At 51.0% G+C, this 23,714-nt stretch overlaps 1 protein-coding gene across 2 annotated transcripts in view; it reads left to right on the top strand.

Annotated features, from left to right (window-relative positions):
• The window catches only part of Cemip (cell migration inducing hyaluronidase 1), a 143,151-nt gene that overhangs the window by 115,669 nt on the left and 3,768 nt on the right, over positions 1-23,714 (top strand). For both annotated transcript variants that reach the window (XM_020181136.2, XM_074061780.1), the window contains exons 15-28: positions 28-97; positions 804-932; positions 3,082-3,167; positions 4,289-4,420; positions 7,147-7,182; positions 7,264-7,419; positions 10,041-10,221; positions 11,343-11,558; positions 14,708-14,919; positions 15,889-16,074; positions 17,621-17,825; positions 17,979-18,065; positions 19,448-19,605; positions 22,891-22,991. In XM_020181136.2, coding sequence (XP_020036725.2) covers positions 28-97; positions 804-932; positions 3,082-3,167; positions 4,289-4,420; positions 7,147-7,182; positions 7,264-7,419; positions 10,041-10,221; positions 11,343-11,558; positions 14,708-14,919; positions 15,889-16,074; positions 17,621-17,825; positions 17,979-18,065; positions 19,448-19,605; positions 22,891-22,991 — 1,955 coding nt within the window. The remainder of the gene's footprint in view (positions 1-27; positions 98-803; positions 933-3,081; positions 3,168-4,288; positions 4,421-7,146; positions 7,183-7,263; positions 7,420-10,040; positions 10,222-11,342; positions 11,559-14,707; positions 14,920-15,888; positions 16,075-17,620; positions 17,826-17,978; positions 18,066-19,447; positions 19,606-22,890; positions 22,992-23,714) is intronic.

Raw genomic sequence — 23,714 nt, 5'->3', positions numbered from 1 at the left:
TGTTCAATTTCTGTCCCCTCCCCACAGCGCTGTGTCCACCTTCTGGATGGCCAACCCCAATAACAACCTCATCAACTGTGCAGCTGCAGGATCCGAGGTGAGCAGAAATCCTAAGGTGGAGGCAGCTGGGGCGCCCTGAAAAGATGTGTATCCAGATGTCGATGTAGATGGGCGTTGCTGGAATGAAGAAGGAAATAAGCCTGGGATGGGGAGTCCTATGACTTGGTTTTAAATGACAGTTCTGTCACTTCATGAGACGGGTGACCATACCTAGTTAGCACTACGCCCTTTATGTACAATAACATTAGAGGATGAAATTATGCTATCTTGGAATGGTGCCTGGTGCGTTGATGTTTTAAGTCAAAACATTCTGATTCTTGCGTCAGTCTGTGCATTGGGGAAGAGCTAGCCAGCCCTGGGCACACGCAGCTGGGAAGTGGTAGGCAGGACACAAGCACCCTGTTCTGTGTGTGCAACTTGGCTTTGACCCAGCCTTCCCTGCTGCTGGTCTTGTGTGGGACCCTGACCCTGGCTGGTCTCTGTGGGCCTCAGCTACCACATCGGCAGAATGGGAGGGAAAGCTGGGACCACATGTGAGACTGTCCCACTGCACATCAGGAGGAAGAGTTTAACCCTGCAGTGGCTCTGACACCCAGAAGCTGCATCTATTTGGTAGGGGATGGCAAAGTCCTATTCAGGTGACAGTATCACTTCTACCCCTAGCATGGGCCACTTGGTCACCCCGACCAGGAGCTCACTGGTGCTGAGTTCTGTGGCTTTCTCCTTGTGCCTTGCCCCAACAGGAAACTGGATTTTGGTTCATTTTTCACCACGTACCGACGGGCCCCTCCGAGGGGATGTACTCCCCAGGTTATTCAGAACACATTCCACTGGGGAAATTCCATAACAACCGAGCACATTCCAACTATCGGGTAAGTCTTTCCAGACCTTGCCCCTCGGCCAACCCATCCGTCCACCTTCCCAGACCTGCAGATGATTACAGCCAGAACTCACTGCAATCCTAGTGCTGACCCAGAAGAAAAGAGCAGTCTCCCCAGGCCTCCAGGCCACTGACCATTTGAGTCTCCTGGTTTGGTTTCAACAACATATGGCTGGAGCCCAAAGGAGCAAGATGCATCTTTACTGGGTCATCTCTCCCCACCCCCACCCCCTACCCCCAGAAGCCCCTGGGTGGAGCACCTGGTTTTATTTTGGTTGTTGGCAGTATTGGCTATGAAAAGTTAAGCGAAGGAAAATCAATCGGGATTGGTTCTGAAGGAACCTGGCCTTTACCCTTTCTTGTTCTGATTCCTGGGTGGCTCTGTCTATGCAGTTAGGTGGACAGGTGAGCACTGAGACATTCCTCCTTAATCTTCATTTCTGAATCAACACTTCCTAAGCCCCAATGTGTGTCCAGCACCAAGCTGTGTGCTGGGATGAAAGGGGCAGGAAACAAAATGACTAGGAGGTCAAGTCTATCAAGAACTTCCCAATGGGGACAGAGCTGAGATCAGAGCCATAGGGCATGGCCAAGGGTGGGGGGGCTTGGGATGAGGCTGAGACCAGAGACACTGCTCTGGGGCAGAGGTGGTCTTGAGGAGCTGGGACCATGAGTAGATAGACTGGTGTTCTGATTTTTAATGGCATGGTTGAGGAAATGGAGGCTCCTAGAAGGGCATGGATACATCCCAGGGCCAAAAATTACTTTCAAAAGATGCCACCAGGGATAAAATAAAAAAGAGATCCAGTCCTGGAGTAAGACTTGTGTTTACACCTGGGGGCCTGGGACCAGGGAAGATGGATGAGCAGTGGGGGCAGAGAAAGGAGGAGAGAACCCAAAGGCATCATATCCCAGAAACTGGGATGGAAGACAGTGATGGGGCAGAAACAGAGGTGTGGGGTCCACAGTTCTGCCCTGATGAAGGGAATTCATTCAGGGCCTCTGGAAGGGCATGTCCGAGGCTGTCCCCCACACAGAGGCAGGTGTTGGGCATGTCACTCTTGGGCAGGGGAGCAGAGAGAGAATGCAAGAGCTTCTTGTTGGGAGCCACCACCCCTGCCCATGAGCAGGGGTGAGGCTACACAGGACCTGCAAGGTATGGTCAGGCTAGAAAGGGGAGAGATATGTGTGAGAGGCTAGTTTCCAACAAGGATGTAGACAAGGGCTCACGCACACAGGTGGGGTGGCCTTCAGGCAGTAGAAGGACTCATCCTGGGTGGTCGGAACCCCCTGTCCTGGTTGTTCACACCCACTGAGCCTCCACTCCACACCCACAGTGAAGAACTTGCTCCAGGAGTCTTCTAGGTATCTTACTTAGTCAAGAGTGAAGTAGCCAGGGTTCTCCAGTGATCTCGAGAGAAGACATCTGAGTTTGGACATTCATGATAGGCCAAGGGATCAGGAAAAGACAGAATGAATGGTGGCCTCCCCAGGCAGTACCACTCAGCTGCTTCCATTCCTACCCATGCTCACCTGGGGCTGATGGAGTGGGTACTTCTGGAGACCAGTAAGAAAGCTGGGTTCTCAGGAACCAAGACAACTTCTGCCCAAGGTGAAGTTTAGACTCAAGTTCAGTGTTTGCATTGAATCACTGCAGGGCTGAAGTTGTGGCTCAAGAACACACAAGCAGAGTACCTGCTTTGCAAGTGCAAAGCCCTGAGTTCGAACCCTAGTACCAGCAAAAAAAAAAAAATTGTACCCCTTGAATCACTGCAGACAGATATCCCCAGAATGTACACCCATAGTCCTTGATTGGGGGTCCAGGATGGTAACTATGGAAAGCAGTGTGTGCTCTGTGCACAGACTTACCTCTGTAGCCTCTGACAGCTTAATTAACCCCATCTGGATCTCACTTTCTTCATCTGCACCTCAGGTAGGTTACTTTACCCCAGATTTGTTGTGATCACGCTCAATAAAGCAGGTTCTTCACCTCCATCACTACAGACCCTCTTTTGTCTCAGAACAAAGCTGGTCTACCAACACATTCAAGAGCACATAGTGAGGCAAGGCTGGGTGTGGGGAGATATCAGCAGCCTGAAGTAGCAGCTAATTTCCCTGGATGTCACCTCTCCTGTCCCCAGGCTGGCATGATCATAGACAATGGAGTCAAAACCACGGAGGCCTCTGCTAAGGATAAGAGGCCTTTCCTGTCCATCATCTCTGCCAGGTAAGGGAGCCAGGTGAGGGAGCCTCGGGAAGCCTTGGTCATCCATGGTGACCTCTCAGCCCGGGGTCATTCTCTGCCTCTCACTCGTTCACTCACTCACCAAGTGCCTGTACAGAACTTTCTGTGTGCTGAGCACTGGGTCATTTTCTGGGGGTACCCTGAAAATGAAATCTGAACAAGGCAAAATCTGAGTTAGGGTTCAGGCTCTGGTAGCCAAAGGGAAACTAAAGTCCTAGTGGTTTTAAGATCCCTCTGCAAAGCCAATACTGTAAGACAACGGGAATGCCCATAGGTAAGGCAGGTCTGGCTGAGATAAAAAGGTGGAAAGAAGCCAGGTGTGGTGGTGCACACCTGTAATCCCAGCATTTGGGAGGCTGAGGCAGGAAGATCACAAGTTCATAGCCAGTCTGGGCCACCGAGTAAATTTGATGTCAACCTGGGCTACATAGTTTGCAAGACCCTGTCTCAAAACAAACAAACAAAAACGTGAAAAGAGAAGAATTTCACTACCATCTACTGACAGGAGCAAGCTATTCATAAATCAACCCAGAGCTCAGCTGGAGGCAAAGGGGCCCCTTTTAAAAGGTACTGGCCAAGCTTCAAGATCATTATCAAAACCCTTACCCTTACAGGGTCAGAAGTGGGTGAGACTAGCACCATGATTATGTGCACAGGACACTTTAGCTGGACCTGACACCAGTGGGCACCCAGGCTCTGCACTTCATTTTGTAGCTAAGAGGTGCCCAGCGAAGAATGTCCACTGGTCAGTGGGAGAGGTGGGCATCTCCAGGCTCCTTCTAGGCCGCCTGGGCTGTGTCACATGCCAGGTGGGATGGGCAGCCTGAACTTTCTGATTTGACCCCACTTGGGGAAGTGTTCTTCAGTGGTGCGGATGGACAAGAAGTAATGTGTTTTGTCACCTGCGTGGGGTTGGCCTGGAGCAGTGCCCTCCTGCCTCTGGGAAGAATTCAGAAAGTTCATTCCAGAGCCTGGAGATTCTGGTCACCTTCTGTTTGGTCAGGGCCATCTGGGGACTGTGAGGGAGAAAAGCTCACCAAGCCCAGAGGGAGCAGTGCAGGAGCTCCCTAATGCCCACCTGTGCCCTCCCTGTGCTATTCCAGGTATAGTCCTCATCAGGATGCTGACCCTCTGAAGCCCCGGGAGCCAGCCATCATCAAGCATTTCATTGCCTATAAGAACCAGGACCACGGGGCCTGGCTGCGCGGCGGGGATGTGTGGCTGGACAGCTGTCGGTGAGTCGGGAGTAGCGTGTGGTAAAGGGAGCATGACTCTCTCACCAGGTAGAAGAGTGACCAAAACAGAGAGGAAACAAGTTACTGACCCTTGGCCTCTTGGTCTCCCAGCCAGACAGGGGCTTCAGCCCCTAGTGCCAACTGCTGTGGGTCACAGTTATCTCTGAATAGTCACCGACTTTTACTCTCCCAAGTCACACAGCCGTCAGCTAAGGGAAGGAGAAAAGGAAGTCAGAGATTCTGGGCACCTACTGTGTGCCAAAGACTGGGATGCGTTTTGTTCTCACTGTGTTCCTCAAACCTCTGAACTACTATCTCGACTCTCCAGATGCTAAACTGAAGCTTGGTTTAGTGAATTTTCCCAAGGTCACACAATACTGGAATTTGATGCTCAAGGTCATTGGACACCAAGCCCAGTGTAAAAGGCCAGGACATTGAGTTCTGATATAAACAAGGTCTCCATGCAGAGCCCCCAGCCCACACTGGTCAAGGACCAGAAGGGACAGGAAGCCAGACTGGTGTTCGTTTTAAGGGAGTATCATGAAATGTGCTTTGTCTGCTCTTTGTGAAGGATATAAACTTATTTCTCCATTTAATTGTGACCAATTAAAGGAGAAGTGAAGGAGAAGAGAAACACAAGGAGAGAGAGACAGTGAGGGGGAAGGGGCGAGAGAGGGGCTGGCTGGCTTGGGGTGGAGCCAAGCATGGCCTAGAAGGTGCAAAAGAGACAGTGCTAGCTGAGAGAAAGGGGGCCTTCATTCTGCACAGGAAAACGTCATTAGTTTTGAGAAAAGGGGAAAGGAAAGAAGAGGGTCAATTCTGGATTTCTGAAGGGTGTTTAGAGGAAGCAGGGCAGGCTCATTCTGTTTGGCTTTCGAGGGCAGAAGTTCTGGCCTTGGGGAATTTTTTTTTTTTAAGACAGGGTCTCACTGTTGCCCAGGCTGGCCTCAAACTCCTGGGCTCAAGTGACCCTCAGGCCTCAGTCTCCCAAGTACAGGAACTACGGCACAAACTACTGCACCCAGCTGTGAGAGGCAGATTTCAGCTCAGTAGAAGGAAGAGATTTCCTGCAATGATATAATCTGCTTGTCCCTAGAGCAGAGGCCCAGAGACACAGTGCAGGAAGAAGGTAGAGGCCCTGGTGGAAAAGGAGCCAGATGGCACTGATGCTAAAATTCTGTGTCTGGTGAATTTCTTGATCCTTGTTCCTTGGGCATTTTGGCATTTAGGTACCTACAGTGATAGTAAATGCCAGACTTGGAGTAGTAAGAAAAATTGTGAAACCCCCATCCTGCCAATGGGGGTACATCTTTTAAGCCTCCACCCGATTCAATCCAAGGAGGCCCAGAATCTGGCTGGCACCAAGGCTGGAGTCCCACAAATGGACAGGAACTGACAGAAGATGGGGCTCCGGGGAGTTTGAAGGGCCCTCCTGGAGACGGGAAACCAGCTGAGATACTACTGCAGTGGTCCATATGAGAGGGAATCAGAAGTGAAAAGAGCCTGGCTCACTTCAGAGCCATGAGCAGCTCCAGTAAGATGGCAGGATGCTTTAGACATGGTGCACTGGAGATGTCTGTGAAGCAGTCACTGGAAATGCCCTAAGTTTTGAAAGCACAGTCAGGACAAGTGACTAACTGACTCAAGAGCTCCCAGCAGATTGGTAGGAATCTTGAAGTCTTTGTGAGGTCCCCAGAGACACAGTGGAGGTATATGGGAACTCAGGACAGCAGTGATGAGGAAAGGCCATGGGGAGGGTGGAAAAGAACTGCAGAATGCTGTGCCCTGGAAGTTGAGCCTCCAGTGATTGGTTTGGAGTGGATAGATCTCTAGAAAGGGGAAAGCACATGTGTGTCCTAAGGGAGAAAAAGCAGAGCGTGAAGGTGTGTGCTGAGACCTAGAAAGCATTTGGGCACAAGGAGCAGCCTAGTGCGGCCAAAGAGGAGGGAAACACAGACTCACAGGGGCCTTCAACTCCAGGATGAGAGTTGGGCTCAAGTTTATAGCTGATGTGAAACCCCTGGAGGTTTGGGAAGCAATGAATGATGGGTAAGAACTGCACCATGGGGAGCTGAGCCTGGCAGGGTGCCCAGGACAGGTGGAGGGGACAAAGGCAGGGAGAACAGTCACATCTGGGCTAGGACAAGGAAATGAAAGCAGCCCAGACCCATGGCCCAGCTCCGATTCTGCACCACCCTGTATCCGTCAGAACCAGCCTCCCTCCTGACACTTAAAAAGGGCAGAGTCAAGTTAAGATGACCACAGCACAATTGCAGTTTCTCCTTGGTATTCTCAGGCCCCACCTCTGCCTGACTTCCAGGAAATGTGGAGATTAGGTACTTGTGTTTTATGCTGTGGTTGAAATAGTGATAGGAACAGCATCCACACCTTCCCCCAGAGCTGGCTCTGAGAGTGGGAAGGCCACCCCTTTTCCCTGACCCAATCCCATTGCCCTGGGATTGCAGACAGTGGTGGGCTGAAGATGGAGCATATGGAGCCTAGCCTGTATGTGGCTAATTCGAGGTGCCCTCAAATGTGAGAGCTTCAGGGGTCACAGACTGAGGGGAAGGGGACCCAGAATGGAAAGTCACAATTCCCTCTTCACTTCTATAAAGACTCCTTCCATCCCACAATGTCCGCACTTTGGCTTCAGGAGCAGAGAAGCACCCTTTTGTCCCTGACTTCACTGAACTCATAGTGAGAGCCCTGTCTTCTCTTGTCCCCAGGTTTGCTGACAATGGCATTGGTCTGACCCTGGCCAGGTAAGAGCAAGTGTCATTGTACTTGGTCTTCTGTGGGAGCTTGTATCTGGGCAGCTCATCTCCAGCACCTTCTCTCTGCAGTGGTGGGACCTTCCCCTATGACGATGGCTCCAAGCAGGAGATAAAGAACAGCCTGTTTGTTGGTGAGAGTGGCAACGTGGGGACAGAAATGATGGACAACAGGATCTGGGGCCCAGGTGGCTTGGACCACAGTGGAAGAACCCTCCCTATAGGCCAGTAGGTTTGCAACTGCAGAGCTACCTTGATTCTCGTGGCTTAACCCAAATGATGCAGTGGGTGGAAGGGGGCTAGTGGGTGACTTCTCTCTGTTGACTATGAATCCTCTGTCCTCTCCCAGCTAGAGAAGTCTCTAAAACGACTGACACTAACAGTTGAAGGAAGAAACCAAATATAGGGAGAGAGAAGTAAAAAATAGCGTTGAATGAGAGGCAAGAGGGTGGCATGGCCAGCAGAATGCCCAGGAGTTTCAGACAGCAAGGAAGTCATAAAGGGAAACGGGACAGGCTTTACGCCAGGTTCATCAGCACTGCATGTTGCTCAGATTCTGCTCAGAATCTGAAGTCGGACCCTTTAGAGCTATGTGTGTTCGCAGTGCATCCAAAGAAGAGACTGTAATAGGGATGGCGATGGTGACACTGAGCACTTACTATGCGTCCAGTCTGGTTGTCTGCATCCCTCACAGGCACAACCCTGTTTAATTGTTCTAGAACCCTACAGGTAGCTAGTGTGTTTCATCAGTTCTAAGACATGTACTTTCTTTTGCACTTTTAGCGTCTCTGAATCTGAGATGTTAGTGGGACTACAGTGTTCAGGATGAGGGACCAGGAGACCCAGGCTCCTCGATGGCTTGGAGTGTTTGGTCCACTTCTGAGTATGGCAGAGAGAGAGCCAGGCCCCAGAATGCTTATAGAGGAGGGACCAGGGTGTCAAACTCTGAAGCCCTGTCTCAAGTAGATTGGGATCTTCAACCAGGACATGGGGCATTCTTGGGAGGACACGGGGCTGTCATACACATAAGTGACAGACAAGGCTCTACATGGGTCCTGAGGGCAGGAATTGGTTGAGTGCAGGCAAGACTTTGAGAAGTCATACTGCCCAGAAACATCATGGCTGTGCTGAGGACTCACAGGCAGGTTGATGATGAGCAGATGGATGGAGAGGGGTCGGTAATGTGCAGAGCCGATGACCTGCAATGCAGTGGACCCATCAGTCTCTGAGGAAGCCCCCTCCTGCCCAGGTCGGGGTCTGAGCCCAAGAGCCAGGCGCTGAGCTCCACAGCGGTGCCAGGGTTCCAGTCTTTCTCCAAGGAAGAATTCCTGCTGCTAGAGTCAGTAAAAAATGCACATAGACCTAAAACGTCCAACCTGGGTCCATGTGTGTCTCCAAAAAGATATTGCAAAGTCAGGGTCCTGGTCTCCTTTGGTACTAGCTGTGGGGAGGTCCATGCATCATCTTTCTTATGGGATATAGCAGACCCTTCTATCATTTTCCCAGGTGACTCTGGGTTTGTGTATTCAGGGATTTTTGGCCTCCCAGGCTCAGAATGTTCCAGTCCCTTCTGGAGGTGATCTTGTTTATGGAAACCTAACAGCTCGGTGCTGTTAGCATACTCCGCACATGTACAGTCAGCGTTGAAAAAAACGCAAGGAGTCGCTCCATGAGAATCAGGACTCAGGTGACAACATTAATCCGTGACAAACAAAAAAAGAGGCAGAAATGGGAGCTGGCGGAGTGGCTCAAGTGAGAGAGCGCCTGCCCAGCAAGCGTGAGGCCCTGAGTTCAAACCCCAGTGCCACCAGGAAATGTTTTTCATTGCAAGGGGACTCAGTGTCCACCAAAGGCACGATTCCAGTCCGGTATGAGTGGGGACTTCCTCCAGGAGCCTGAGTGGAAGACTGGGGACAACTGAGGCCTGGCCTCTCTCTAAGGACCGGTCTCCCCTTCTGCATTCTTTTCTTTCTTTCCACCTTTTCTTCTTTATGTCCTCTGTGAAAGGGAAGGGCCTGACTCAGAGGTGCAGACACCAGCATAAGCACACATACTGGATGTGGAGAATAAGCAAGTCCCAAGAAAGGCCACCAGGAAGTCCAGCCCATTGCTCCCCTGGTTTCCTCTTCACCTGTTCTTCCCTGTCTCCCAGTTGGTTCCTCTTCCCACCCCCTTCCTCCTCCTTCTGGATGTCAGGCCTGTTTGGGGCTGCCTGTCATTCTGCAGTCTTGCTTTCCTAGGAGGGGCCACCTTCTCTTCTAGCTCAGAAAGTTGTGCTGTAATTATTTTTATCACCTTTCATTTGGTTTTTTTTTCCCCTTCTGCTTAAAACCAGCACATTGCCAGTCAAAAAGCTTGCTCACAGAAGAAACTCATCTGGGTCCCAATCTGATTAAATTGTTATAGCAACAAAAACTAAGATGACAATGACTAACAGTGCTACCCTCCCAAGGGACAGAACATTGGCACTCCCCAGAACTTACAGTATTTACCCAATGACTCTTCACAGGATGGAAAAATTGGGGGAAATGTCTGAATAGAGAACCTTCCAGAAACCCCAAGTCGGAAACTAAATTATTCATTTATTCGTCCATCATCCATTCACCCAACCATCCAGCCATCCAGCCATCTATACAGACATATATCCTGCATCTGTCCATCCAGCCAGCCAGCAATCTTTCATTGGCACTCTTTCCATACTTGTCTTCTCAGTGAATTTATCAATGAGTCAATAATGATATGCAGTAGGATGAGCTGCTGGAGGTGGGGGTCAGGAACGGCTTTACTCAGAAAGTCTCTCTTAAAACAACATGGCAGTCATCTGATATCTGACTTCCTTAACTCCTCAGGAATTTTCCCATTAGAGGAATTCAGTTCTATGATGGCCCCATCAACATCCAGAATTGCACCTTCCGAAAGTTCGCAGCCCTAGAGGGTCGGCACACCAGTGCCCTGGCCTTCCGTCTGAACAACGCCTGGCAGAGCTGCCCACACAACAATGTGACCAACATTGCCTTTGAGGATGTCCCGGTGAGTGTGGCTCCTGGGCAGTCTCCCAGCAAAGCCAGACTTTGGATGGTGATTCACAAGTCCCCCAGGGCTTGGAGTTGGAGCTGTTGCCACCACCGCAGAGTGGAATCGCCTCCTCCAAGTAGACTGGACCATGTCCCAGTTTGTGCTGCACCCAAACTGGAAAAGTACAGGCCTAGGTTGCCCCACAGGTCAAATCTGGGTGAATGCCCACTCATCTTACCCCAGAGGGAGCCTCACTCTGGACCTAGGGTTCTGAGAGTCTTCCTCCAAACTTTGACTACTGGGTGTTGTGACCGGGTCACCCGAGTTGGCATAAATAATCTAACATCCCCAGAAGTTTCCAAGGGAAGTCTTTGCCAAAGATGTTCTGTGTAATCTCCCCGTGAGAGTAGAATGTAAACAGAGGCCTCCTGGCTGCAGACAGAGCTGGCAAAACAGGAGTTGAGGGTGAGGGGACTAGACAAGGGCTGCCTGTGAGCCCAGCAGATCCAGGCCTCCTGGTGCATTCTCTCTAGGTTATGGGCTCCCCTCCTTCTCCCCCCTCTCCTGACATTTGCCTGTGTGCCCAGTCATGGACCAGTTGAGGGACAAGATGTGAAATTTAAGTTATTTAATTTATTCATTCGGACCGCTGAGGACCTGAAAGAGTTCAGTCATGGAAATCTTCAAATGTCTTCCTGAGATCCACTGCACACTCACACCTACTCTCGTACATGTGAAACCCTGTGTGTGCTGTACACTTCCATGTACACTCAGCACCACTCCTGTCTCATTCACACACACATGCACTCTCTCTTTCCATCATAAACACACACACATACTCTCTTTCTTTCCCTCTTCCCCCTAAGCTGACTCCTCCTGTCTTTGCAGTCTCTTAAACCTCTGTGTCTGACCAACTCCGAGGTCACCCCGCAGCCACCCCAGTGCACAAAGCCCAGCGTGGGCTGTGCTGAGCAGGGCTGTGAGGCTGGGAGCCCTTGGCTGTTCCTACAGTGCCCAGGAGTGGCTCTGGTTGAGCTCTGTGATGTCAGCGGAAGTCAGGAAATTTGCCCTGGTGGTGACTGAGAATGTTCCCCTTCACCTTCCAGCCAGGCCTAACTTTCCTGGGCTCTGTTTAGATTACTTCCAGAGTGTTCTTTGGAGAGCCTGGGCCCTGGTTCAACCAGCTGAATATGGATGGAGATAAGACGTCCGTGTTCCACGATGTTGATGGCTCTGTGTCTGAGTACCCAGGCTCCTACCTCACCAAAGACGACAACTGGCTGGTCCGACATCCAGACTGCATCAACGTCCCTGACTGGAGAGGCGCCATCTGCAGCGGGCGCTATGCACAGGTGGGGACAGCCCCCCACCCCAGCCAGTCATTCATATGACAAGCATTCAGTGAGTGGCTACTGGATGTCCAGCTCCATGTTGAACCAGAAAGAGATACAGAATTCCTTCTTCTTTTCCTTTCATTTTATTCTTCCCCTCCCCTGATAGGATTTTCACAAAGTCAGAACTCTTGTAATCCCAGCTACTTGGAAGGCAGAGATAGAAAGATTGCTGTTTGAGGGCAGCCAGGTAAAATGTTAGCAAGACTCTAATATCAAAGAACAAGCCAAGTGTGGTGGTTCACACTTGTCGTCCCAGCTACTCAGAGATGTAGGTAAGAAGACCGAGGTCCCAGCCCAGCCGGGGCAAAAAATGCAAGACCCTATCTGAAAAATAACTAAAGCAAAAAGAACTGGGGTTGTGGCTCAAGGGGTAGAGCACCTGCCTAGCAAGCATAAGGCCCTGAGTTCAAACCCCAATATCAACAACAACAAAACACCCTTTACTTAGTATCAGAATGCTTAGATTTAGGGTCAGATGCTTGGGTTCAAGTCAAGTTCCGGCACTGACTGACTGCCGGAACCCGGAGCCTCAGCATTCTCAGTGTAAACTTGGGACAATAGTTGAACCCTCCTGCTTCCTCAACCCTATGTGGCAGAAATATAACATAAGCCACACATATGATCCTAAATTTTCCTGTAGCCATGGTAAAATGTAAAAAGAAACAGAAATTAGTATTTTCTCTCACTAAATAAGCAACATAAAAATGATTCATGAGACACTTTACATTCTTTCATCCTAAAACTTCAAAATCCACCATCCATTTTACATTGACAGTACACTCATTTTTGGGTGCAAACTTGCAACAAAGTGAAATGTAGTCCTCCCCCTAAAATCAAGTTGTGTTTCATAGGAAAAATATTTTCATAATGATTCTTGTGAAATTTAGACTAATTAAAATAAAACTAGAACTGTGGGTCCTGGGCCACCCTGGCCTCACTTCCTGTACTCAGTGGCCACAGTGGCCAGTGCTGGCCAGGCCAGGGACTGGCGAGGGGCAGAACAGAAAGAATCATTCAGCCATTACTATGTTATCATTACTGCTGTTGTTTGAATAGATAAAAGAGCAAGGGGAGAGTGGCCCAAGTAAATGAACAATCCTCAGATTAGGAGGTAGACATGGTGAACCAGGTGGCCCCAGGGGGAAGGAAGCAGGTATGAATCAAGAGTTGTCCTCATGACTATCCTACAAGGCCAGCATCACCAATGTGGGCATCAGCAGTTGGGGGTGTTGTAGAATGGGGACAGAAGACAGATGGGAGTGGGAGCTAGTGCCAGGCTGAGAGGAAAAGGCCTGGAGTAGCAGAGGACAGGTGGGAGGGGCCGTCCTTGGCAGGAGGAGGGACCAGAGGACAGCAAGGGCAGGGGCAGGAAGTTAAGGGCGTTTCTTTCTGCAGTAGAAGGTGAGGTCATATGCTGAAAAGTCAGGGAGTGGACCTGAGGAGGGTGGCCTGCAGAGAGTGATAAAGCCATTGAGGGTGGAGACATTGACCAGAGCCGGCAGGAGGAGCGCCTGGCGGAGTCAAAAACCCAGAGGAGGTTGGAGCAGCACTTCTCTCCCCAGGCTGATGGTTTCCTCAGCCTCTCTCAAGAGCCTCGGGAAAGGATGTGGTCCTGGGAATGATTAGGGACGGTGAGGGCCAAGATGCTGATGGGAGCGAGCTGCTGACGTGATGGTCTGAGGGGGATAAGAAGGAAGTGCAGGCAAAGGGAGCGGATAGGTGGGAGTCAGGCCTGAGTAACCGAAGGGCAACCAAACCCTCCAGCCACACACAACACCCTCAGCACCACATGCATCACTGTCCGGAAAACAGTGCAAGGCTGTCCTAGGTGCAGCCTTGACTTTGACCTTCCTTCCCGCCCTCTCTGACACATTGCCTGCCAAACATCACAGATAGCCAGTGGATAATTACTACTAATAATCTCCGCCCCTTGCTTTATAGCTTACAAAATGCTCTGACCACCTTTTACCTTTGGAAGGCAGCTATGCTCGCTACTGAACCACCGTCACACCACCTTTTACCTTTGCACACTAACAGCAATGCCATAAGGTTGGGTTGGAGTTTCTCTTTCCACCTTATTTGTAATAAATCTGGAGGGGACAGTAACCCTTCCTGCCACAGGCACACCTCTGCACGTTGGTGTGATGGCCTCTCTTAGCCTCAGCTGTAGAGCTGTCACGTACAAATACAAACACACCATAAAACAAGACAGTGTTTCAACTGAGGCTGGCTCTTTGGTCCCTGGGACTCAACAACCGATGGTCTTGCTTTAAGTTTCATCCAGTGTATACTCACATCCACACAGACTGGCCATGGGATCAGACACAGAGATCACCCACATAGATTCCCATGGGGCCATACACAGAAGCTCAGAGGGTGGAGCGGGACACCACACCCAGGCGCCCTCTCAAGACAGGCAGAACACCTGTCAGTTAAAGGCGAGTTGCATTTGCTGTGGAGTTGGAGTCCTCTCCCCCTTTCTCCATGTTCTGAAATTGCCACCTGATTGTTACCAAAGTCCTCCAAGTTTGTGTGGGTAGCTCCTCTACAGAGCCGATTTCTTTTTTTTTTTTTCATTTTTCTTTTATTATTCATATGTGCATACAAGGCTTGGTTCATTTCTCCCCCCTGCCCCCACCCCCTCCCTTACCACCCACTCCACCCCCTCCCTCTCCCCCCCACCCCCTCAATACCCAGCAGAAACTATTTTGCCCTTATTTCTAATTTTGTTGAAGAGAGAGTAGAAGCAATAATAGGAAGGAACAAGGGTTTTTGCTGGTTGAGATAAGGATAGCTATACAGGGCGTTGACTCACATTGATTTCCTGTGCGTGGGTGTTACCTTCTAGGTTAATTCTTTTTGATCTAACCTTTACAGAGCCGATTTCTGAAGGTACCAGAAAGCACTGGCTGTGTTGCACAGTTCGACTTGGGCTGTGTCCACCAGGAGAGAGAGATGTCCCCTTATTTGGTCTTTCTTTCTCACAGGCCTTCTAAAAAGGGCTCTGTGAAGAGAAAGCACTGTCGTGGTCAGATGTTAACCAGACGCTCTTGGTATAATCATCCCTTGTAATAGCCTCCTCTGCGCTTCCTTTTTGGGTTTAAAAGATGTACATCCAGGCCTACAAGACCAGCAACCTGCAAATGAAGATCATCAAGAATGACTTCCCCAGCCACCCCCTCTACCTGGAGGGGGCCCTCACCAGGAGCACCCATTACCAGCAGTACCAGCCGGTCATCACCCTGCAGAAGGGCTACACCATCCACTGGGACCAGACGGCCCCCGCTGAACTCGCCATCTGGCTCGTCAACTTCAACAAGTGAGTGCCTTCCCGGCAGGAGCAGCATAACCTTAGGACAGCGGCCCTTGAGCTCAGGCAGTGGCGATGAGGGCGCCTGCTTGCTGCTCACAGAACCTCAGGCTGGCCTAAGGGATCCCTGTGGGAGGTACCCAGGGAGGGTCACATGATTCAGACCCAGAAAGGGTCACAAGATCTGCAGTCAAGAATGCAGGGAGGATGGGCAGGGGGTGTGGCTCAATGAGTAGAGCACCTGACTTGCAAGTGTGAAGGCCTGGGTTCAAATGGCAGTAACCCCTCTCCCCCCAAAACTACAAGTCCAGGGCTGAGGCCCCCTCTGGGTGTGGGTGACCTTAAGCAGGACAGCTAAGCTCTCAGAGCCTTAGTTCCTTCACCTATGAGTGGGGCTAATGTTACCTCACAGGAGAGCAGAGGAGTAGGTGACAGGCATGTCACCCAGCACCTGGCACTTCCCATTACTTAGTAGATGATGAACACTGTGCCAAGAGGAATTCGGGGCTCTGTGAGGGGAAGTGACTGGGCTGAGGACATCTCTGTGGGCTTCATGTACTGGGTGCCAGTATTTTTTACATTGTCCCCATCCTCCTGTGAGGCAGAGATTTATCACTGTGAAAAATGAGACCCAGAGAGAAAAAAATGGGCCGTGGGATGGTTCTGAGTCCAGGTTCTTTACCTCCTGTGTTCCCTAACCACAGCCCAGTTGAAAATATGCCTTTTCCCAGCCAGAGCTCCCCCCTCCCACGGACCCTTCCAGGGCATCAGCTGACCCACTCCCATGTCCTCCTGGCTTTTGGCAGTCAGTCACCCTCTCTTCCTCTCCCCTGGACACTGTGCTGCTGAGTCATGCCCACAGCAACTGTTCTTTCAAAATCACCGTTCACTATTCTTTGGATTCTGTCTCTGGGGTGGACCCCAGGACCTTGGGGCCTGGACATCCTTGCTTGGAACTGACTCTATTTCTGGTCCTAGGGGTGACTGGATTCGAGTGGGGCTCTGCTACCCACGGGGCACCACCTTTTCCATCCTCTCGGATGTTCACAATCGCCTACTGAAGCAAACATCTAAGACCGGCACCTTTGTGAGGACCTTCCAGATGGACAAGGTGGAGCAGAGCTATCCTGGCAGGAGCCACTACTACTGGGATGAAGAGTCAGGGTAAGCAGGCTCCCATTGGATGAGAACTCAGAGCAAGCAGGCTCCCATTGGATGAGAACTCAGGGTAAGCAGGCTCTCATTGGATGAGAACTCAGAGCAAGCAGGCTCCCATTGGATGAGAACTCAGGGTAAGCAGGCTCCCACTGGATGAGAACTCAGGGTAAGCGGGTTCCCATTGGATGAGAACTCAGAGCAAGCAGGCTCCCATTGGATGAGATCTCAGGGTAAGCAGGCTCCCATTGGAGGAGAACTCAGGGTAAGCAGGTTCCCATTGGATGAGGTCTCAGAACAAGCAGGCTCCCACTGGCTGCAGGAAAGTGCCTCAGCCTCATTTCCTTTCCTGGCTTTTCCCAGAATCCTAAGAACAATCAGGTAGTTGACGTCAAGTAACGCAGGGTACTGTCCTAGGCCCTGAAATCCTAACACGGACTATTCCACACTCGTGTTCTTTGTATGCCTGAAACATAGTTTCTTGATGTTGACGGCTTGCATCATAAAGCCACTCAATGACCTAAAGTCAAATGATTTCCTACCAAGAGGAACCCAAACTCTTTCTCCTCACATTCTCACACATGCGTGCACCTGAGTGGTCTCAAGTGTCAGCTTCAGCTGCATCCTCTGCAGTCCCTCAGGAGGCACATGTCACAGAATGGTTGCAGCAGCCACAATTCGTGTGGCCTTACAATTCAAGCACCAACCAGAAATTGGGGAGACCCACTTGGTCTCTTTGTTCTAATTCCTGAGAGGGAGAACCTTCTTGGCTATTGGGTAGCCAATGAGCGGCCCTCTTGAACGTTGAACAGAGTGCAATGCATGGCCCTGGTCTGATCGGCTGGGTGCTGAGGTTGGGGCCTTGGCAACTCAGCACAGTCCAGCTCCCAGAGCCCAGCGGGCTCCACTCCAGAGAAGCGTGTGCGCTGGACGGTCCTCCCATGTCTTCTGATGCTATGGATGTAAGACTCGGCCTGAGACATTTCTCTGAGCTAAAATAACGATAACGAATACTAAGTCAGTGCTGTGGTTTCCTCAAAATCTGACTCCCTGTGGCACCAGGCCAGCTTCCTGCATGATAATTATCATTTCAAATAAATTCTACAATACTTTTTGGAATAAACTCTGCTTTGGAGACAAGTAGAGTTAGGAAGACCAATAGCATTTCCTGGCACGAGGGTGGGGTTGAAAATCCCAGCTGTGTCACTCCCCAGCTCTGTGTCCCAGGCTGGTCACTTTACTTTTCTGGGCAGTTTCCCCATGTGGCAAATCGGGGCAACGCCAGTATCTTTTGGACATGGCGGGGGTTAGTTAAGACAATTCATGTGTTTATGGTGTGTGCACAGTGTGGACGTCGTCTGTCCTCAGACTCAGGCGAGAACTGACAGTTCTTAGCCCTTTCTTAGTGTATTTGCTTTTCATTGCTCCAACTCCATGTGAGCCCACGTTGCAAGGCCACGCTGCTCCGACCCCAGTGACTGACGGGCCTGTGGTCATCCTGGGTGGGGAGGAGGTTCCATGAGCCCAAGTGAAACCTGATTCCTCCTGTGCACAGGCTGCTCTTCCTTAAGCTCAGGGCCCAGAACGAGAGGGAGAAGTTTGCCTTCTGCTCCGTGAAAGGCTGTGAAAGAATAAAGATTAAAGCTCTCATCCCGAGGAACACCGGCGTCAGCGACTGCACAGCCACCGCCTACCCCAGGTTTGCTGAGAGGGCCGTGGTGGACGTGCCGATGCCTAGGAAGCTCTTCGGGGCTCAGCTGGTGAGTGGCGACAGCAGCTCCGGCCCTTTGCTTCCCAGAAGGCTCCCCTCTCCACCCCTGCTCAGCTGGGTGAGCGGTCCCTGGGGCTGGACTCCACCCAGGTGAGGGGAGGGACCCCCAAGACCTCACCACCACGCTGCCTGTGTTTTGCAGAAGGCAAAAGACCACTTCTTGGAAGTGAAGATGGAGAGTTCCAGGCAGCACTTCTTCCATCTTCGGAATGACTTTGCTTACATCGAAGTAAGAGCTGCTGGCCCTGCAGGCCTGGGGCTGCTCCCTTGAGGGGCTGGGAGGTGTCCCAGGGCTGTCCTAATAACTCGTCACAAGTGAGTTATTTCCTGTGGTGCTTACAACAAAAGAAAGTTACTCCCTCAGAGTTCTGGAGGCCAGAAGTCAAACGTCAAGGTGTAAAAAGGGCCTGGTTGCTTCTGGGGGCTGCCAGGGAGCCCCTCCTTGCCTCTTCTGCAATCCCTGGTATTCCCGGGCCTACAGACATGTCACTTGAGCCTCTGCCTCCGTCTTCACGAGGACTTCTGTCCTGTGTGTCTGTTTCATATCGCCTGTCTTCTTTAGAAGGTCTCTATCATTAGATAAATCCAGTGGACCCTAAAGGGACTTCGTCCTGAGATCTTTACCATAAGTCATGTATGTACGTATGTATGTATGTAATTAATATGTCTGCAGACACTTTTTCTTTTGGTGCTGGGGTTTGATCCTAGGACCCTGTGCTTTTTAGGCAAGTGCTCTACCACCTGAACCACATCCCCAGCCCTTTTGCTCCCTGTGTTTTTCAGATGGGGTATCGCACTGTTTCCCAGGCTGGGCTCAGACAGTGATTCTCCCAGCTTTGCCTCTGGAGTAGCTGGTGTGTGAGCTACTGTGCCTGGATGATGATGATGATGATGATGATGATTATTTTGGTGGTGGTGGTGGTACCAGGGTTTAAAGTCTGGGCCTCTCTCTTGCCCTAGACAAGCTCTCTACCACTTGAGTCACGCCACTTCAGTCACTTTTGCTTAGTTTGATTTTACACAGGGTGTCCAGCTGTCCTGAACCAAGACCCTCCAACCTCAGCCTTCCAAGTAGCTGAGATCATAGCTGTGCACCACCACACTCAGCTTATTTGTTGTTGTTGTCGTTTGTCTGCTTTGGTATTTGAACTCAGGCCTAGTGCTTGCTCATTTTTTTTCTTTTGTTATTGTTCAGCTAGTGTTCCACACTTTTTGCCCAGGGCTGGCCTCAGACCTCAGTCAGTCATCTTACCTCTGCCTCCCTAGTAGCTGGTGTTACAGACATGACTACCATGGCTGTCTTGTTTGTTGAGATGAGGTCTTACTTTCTGCCTGGGCTGACCTCAAACTTCAATCCTCCTGTGTCTGCCTCCTGAGTGCAGAGACACTATTTCTAAATAAGGTCCCCCTACAGGCCCCAGGTGGACGTATCTTTCTTTGGAGGGGAGGGGCACACTGTTCAACCCACTACAGAGGGTTTTGGGGAACTGAGTTAAGCTGTATCAGTGACCTGTCTTCAAGGTCCACTTGGGACCCTCCCAGTAGGAGAATCTGGGGGCCTCAGCTGCCCTCAAGTGAGCCCCTCACCCCTGTGCTGCTTTGGCTCTGCAGGTGGATGGGGTGAAGTACCCTGGCTCAGAAGATGGCATCCAGGTGGTGGTGATTGACGGGAGCCGAGGGCATGTGGTGAACCACGCAGGCTTCAGGAGCGCCGTTCTACAGGGCATCCCATGGCAGCTCTTCAACTATGTGTCGGCCATCCCTGACAAGTGAGTCCACGCTCTGCTTCTGGGCAGACACGGCAGGCCCCCCGGCTACTCATACCCAGCCCTTCATCACTCCCGGCCTGGGAAATCTCAGGGTGCATGACAGTCTGCCCTCAGGCCACAGGTGCTGGGTTAGGAAACCTTCTTGCCTGACGAAGCTCCTGACAGCCAGGGCTGCCATGGATGTAGGTCAGGCTGAGGTGGACAGGGCTGCCCCCTTACAAATGAAAAGGCACTGGCCCTCTGCCCTATCTCTCCACTCCCCTTGATGATCTCAGTCCTGCCCACACCTCCAGGATGATCCAAGTGCCGGTGGCTTCAGAGTCTGTCTTCCCAGATCTTGTTCCTAAGCCCAGACATCTCTACCCAACTGCTACTTTGAGATCTCCACCTGGAACTGAGTTCTCATTTTTTAAAAATCCCTCAGACCAGCCACTCCCCATTTTCCTTGTTTTGATGACACGGTCGTCATCCAATCCAGTTCAATCCAGACTCTGGCCTTCTCCCTTGACCCTGTCACTCCCTGTGCTCTCACCAGTGTCCTGTGGACTCCACCTGCACTGCTGTCCTGATAGTCCCCTCCACAGCGTCCTCCACACCCTGTTCTGTCCAGGCCTTCTTTGCTCCATCTTGGCTACTGACACTGGAGCACAGGTGCCTAACTCGTTGGCCTCCTCTAGTGTCTCATCTCCCGTATCAGCTGCTGGTTAGTGTTTAAATGTTGGGCTCACCTGTGGCCTCTCCATAGCCATCTTTGGAAGTTCCCCACCTTCTCCAAGTCTAACACATCTGTCACCTCTTCGCTGAGGTCTCTTCCAATCCAACCAAATCACCAGACGACAGGGGACATGCCTGCCACCCCATCAGGCAGGTGGACTTCTTGGTGTTGGGACCATGTGTAACTCACCTTTGCATTTCTAGCCCAGTACCTGGTTAAGTGGGTGTGAACTCACTAGGAGCCACAACCTCGTGGAAAGCCTGGGAGATTAATGTGCACCTGCCACACTAAGCACCTGGGTGCTCAGTACACACTCAGTAAGGAAAGCAAATGCCTTGCCCTGGTGCTCTCTCCCTGATGGGCACCGGGTGGACACCATGTGAGACCTGGGCAATGCCCTTGCTGCTACATCCCATGCTTCGTTAGTATTATTTTTGTGTGTGTGAGGGTCACACAGAAGAATGAAGAGTTAACCAGTTTGGGAAGACTCATTTGTCTTCTAGAGATAAGTAGTTCTCATGCTTTTAGACAGAGGACATTTTTAGAATTTTATTTTATCATTTCTAGATTTACTTACGTATGTATATATTGTTTTGACCACCTCCCCCCCCTCCCACCACTCCAGGACTTTGTCTTGAAATGAACCAAAATGCAGAAGCTAGAGTGAGGAGTGAAACACAGAACCGCTCTGGAGCGGTGTGCAAGGTTCCTTCCAGCCCCTCCGACTGGTATGAGCCAGGCTCAGGCAGGCAATGGGTACCAGAAAGAAATTGGGTACCATGGACCCTCCCTGATCCCCTGGGCAAGACAGGTGCTTCCCTCCTATGGCTGCCTGCTCCACCCTCTCCCCGCCCCATCCACAGGGCCACCTGGCCCCAGGGTCACAGGAGCAGCTGCCTCTGTCCACGAGCCAGGAAGAGAGTCCCTTAACACGAGCAGCCAGGTTTGATTCTGGGTTATGTCAGGAGGCTGTGGTCACAAGCAATGCTGTCTCTAACTCCTACTCCTGTGAGCTAACCCAGATGTCCATCCCTCAGGACAACCCACTTCCTTTGAGTCAACCTACCCTAGCAGGAAGGCTTAGCCCAGCCGTGGGCCTTTAGCTTTTGTTCTGAAGGGCAAAAATGGAGAAACGGCCTTCTGGGAACAGAGCCTGGATCCAGCGCCAAGGATGTGTTTGCGATGAGCCCTTTCTCGTTAACCTGGTCTTAACCTACCCATCCCTTGGGTTTCCCTCTCCAGCCTTCTTAAAGAGCCCAAGGCCATCCCCAGCTCCCAGTCCATCTGTCCTTATTGTACACAACCCCTATGCCTTTTAACAGCTTTTCTTCTGCTCCCAGTGGGACTCAGATGGGGGTAGCAACAGGTTCCAGAATTTCATAGTTTTTCCATGTCTGGACTGTGGTCTGTGGTTACAGAATGCTTTTGAGATGGGAGTTGGAAGCCCCGAAGAGCTCCTGCCCTGATTTCTGCAGGGAGGTGCTCACTTCCCCTTGTCTGGTCCAGCATGAGTCTCTCACCATGGCGGTTGTCTTCCCAGCACTGAGAACTAAAAACAGCCCCAGGCAGGAAGTAGTGACTCCTTGCTCCCAAGCTGCACTTTTACAAGCTGGGACCTTCAGGTCAGGCACACACATTGCTGCAGACCTATGCCCCTCCCAAGCAAGGCTCCCCTTTGGCAGATCTTCTGTAATTATTTGCTCAATCTCCTATTTGCAAAACAGAGGCAAAACTTGCCTGACCAGAGAGGGAGGTGGTACCAACAGAAGAGGTTGATCTGAGTGTGATGATTACACAGTAGTGCTCTTCCCAGAAATATCTCAAACTGGGCCATGCTCTCCTATGGCTTAGAGGAGGCCAGTTCTAGGTCACACAAAGAAGGCACCAAAGGAAACATGGGCTCCGGAAAAAATCTAGCCAGTGCTCCCTTAGCGTTAATAGGCACAAAAAAGTCATCAGGAGAGCTGTGGACAGGAAGCTTCTATCAGAAGGTCTGCTGTGGGTCCACTGTGTGGTTCTGATGGGCTCCCAGAGGATCCAGAACTGTCAGGAGCTCTGGATGGCTCTATAGTCTGAAACATGTTCCCTTCCTCTTCCCTCAGTTCCCCTTTCTCATTCTCTTTTTTGCTTTCTTCCATCTGCCCTGGCTTTGTCCATCACTGAGTTTCTATCTGGTTCTATACAACAGGGCTGAAAACACTCAAAATAAAGAAATGTGTATGAAGTCCCACTGTGATCCCAGTCTGGCAAAGGTGCTGGTGTTGCAGCCCTGGTGCTGTACAAACTCTGTCCCGTGTGGGGATAGGTGTGTAACAGCAGAGAGCAGTGTCCAGGCTTGAGCAGACCAGGGCACTGACCGTGGCCAGATGTGTGGGATAGGTGCTCAGAATGTTTGCATCATACAGAAAGAGCAGTCAGCTCTGCATACAGGGAAGGCTTCCCTTTCCCAAGTCCCTGGCCAGGCCCCTGGCACTGTCACTTAAGTGCCACCATGCGTGAACAACACCCCTCCCCAGCACCTTTGCTCCCATGCTGTCATTCCATCACCTAATCCGTCCCTTCTTGCTTAGTTCCATCATTCTCATGGCGTCGAAAGGAAAATACATCACCAGAGGCCCCTGGACCAGAGTGCTGGAAAAGCTGGGGGCAGACAAGGGTCTCAAACTGAAAGGTAGGTGTTCAGATGGAGGTACAAGTTGACCACAGAACCAAAGGGGACAATGCCTAGCACTGCTGTCCCGGCTGGGTCTGAAACATTTCCACTAAACTGGGGACAACCTCAGAATCCTCAACATACCTGTGGTCAACTGGAGTGGACAATAGGATATCACCTGTTTAGCATCTTCACTGCAGCAGTTGCTTTGACTTGTGATCAAAATGTGAAAGGAAGTTGTGAGAGTTGTTCACCTCTGCTCACAAGTGGCTCTTTTTACTCTATGAAAGGGTTGCCAGAAAGTGGCTGTCTGTCCTGCCTACTCAGTTCCCATAGTCAGACTGGCAATCTACGTCTTCCTCATAGATCCAGCTGATGTCCACATTGGTACAGCCCTTTGCCCTTGATGGTACTCTTGCTTGTCCTCTAAGATAGGAAGAGAAGAGAAAATAACCTGGAGGTGTGGTTCAAGTGGTAGAGCATCTGCTTCACAAGTGCAAGGCCCTGGGTTCAAACCCCAATACCAGTGAGAGAGAGAGAGAGAGAGAGAGAAAGAGAGAGACAGCCTGTTCTCGGCCACACAGCTCTTGTGCAATGGAGCCTAACACCAATGCCCTGATGTCCACTGTCATAGACCATCCACAGAGACTGTGGGGAGGTCACAAGGAGAGGGAGAGCAGAGCAGCTCTGGGGAAGATGATGATGACCATTACAGTTACCGTTGATGTTCAGTCTCAACCT

The sequence above is a fragment of the Castor canadensis genome, chromosome 19, assembly GCF_047511655.1.
Source record: "Castor canadensis chromosome 19, mCasCan1.hap1v2, whole genome shotgun sequence".
Lineage (NCBI taxonomy): Eukaryota > Metazoa > Chordata > Mammalia > Rodentia > Castoridae > Castor > Castor canadensis.
Note: the sequence above shows the minus strand (reverse complement) of the source record. Positions and strands in the feature narration are given on the sequence as shown.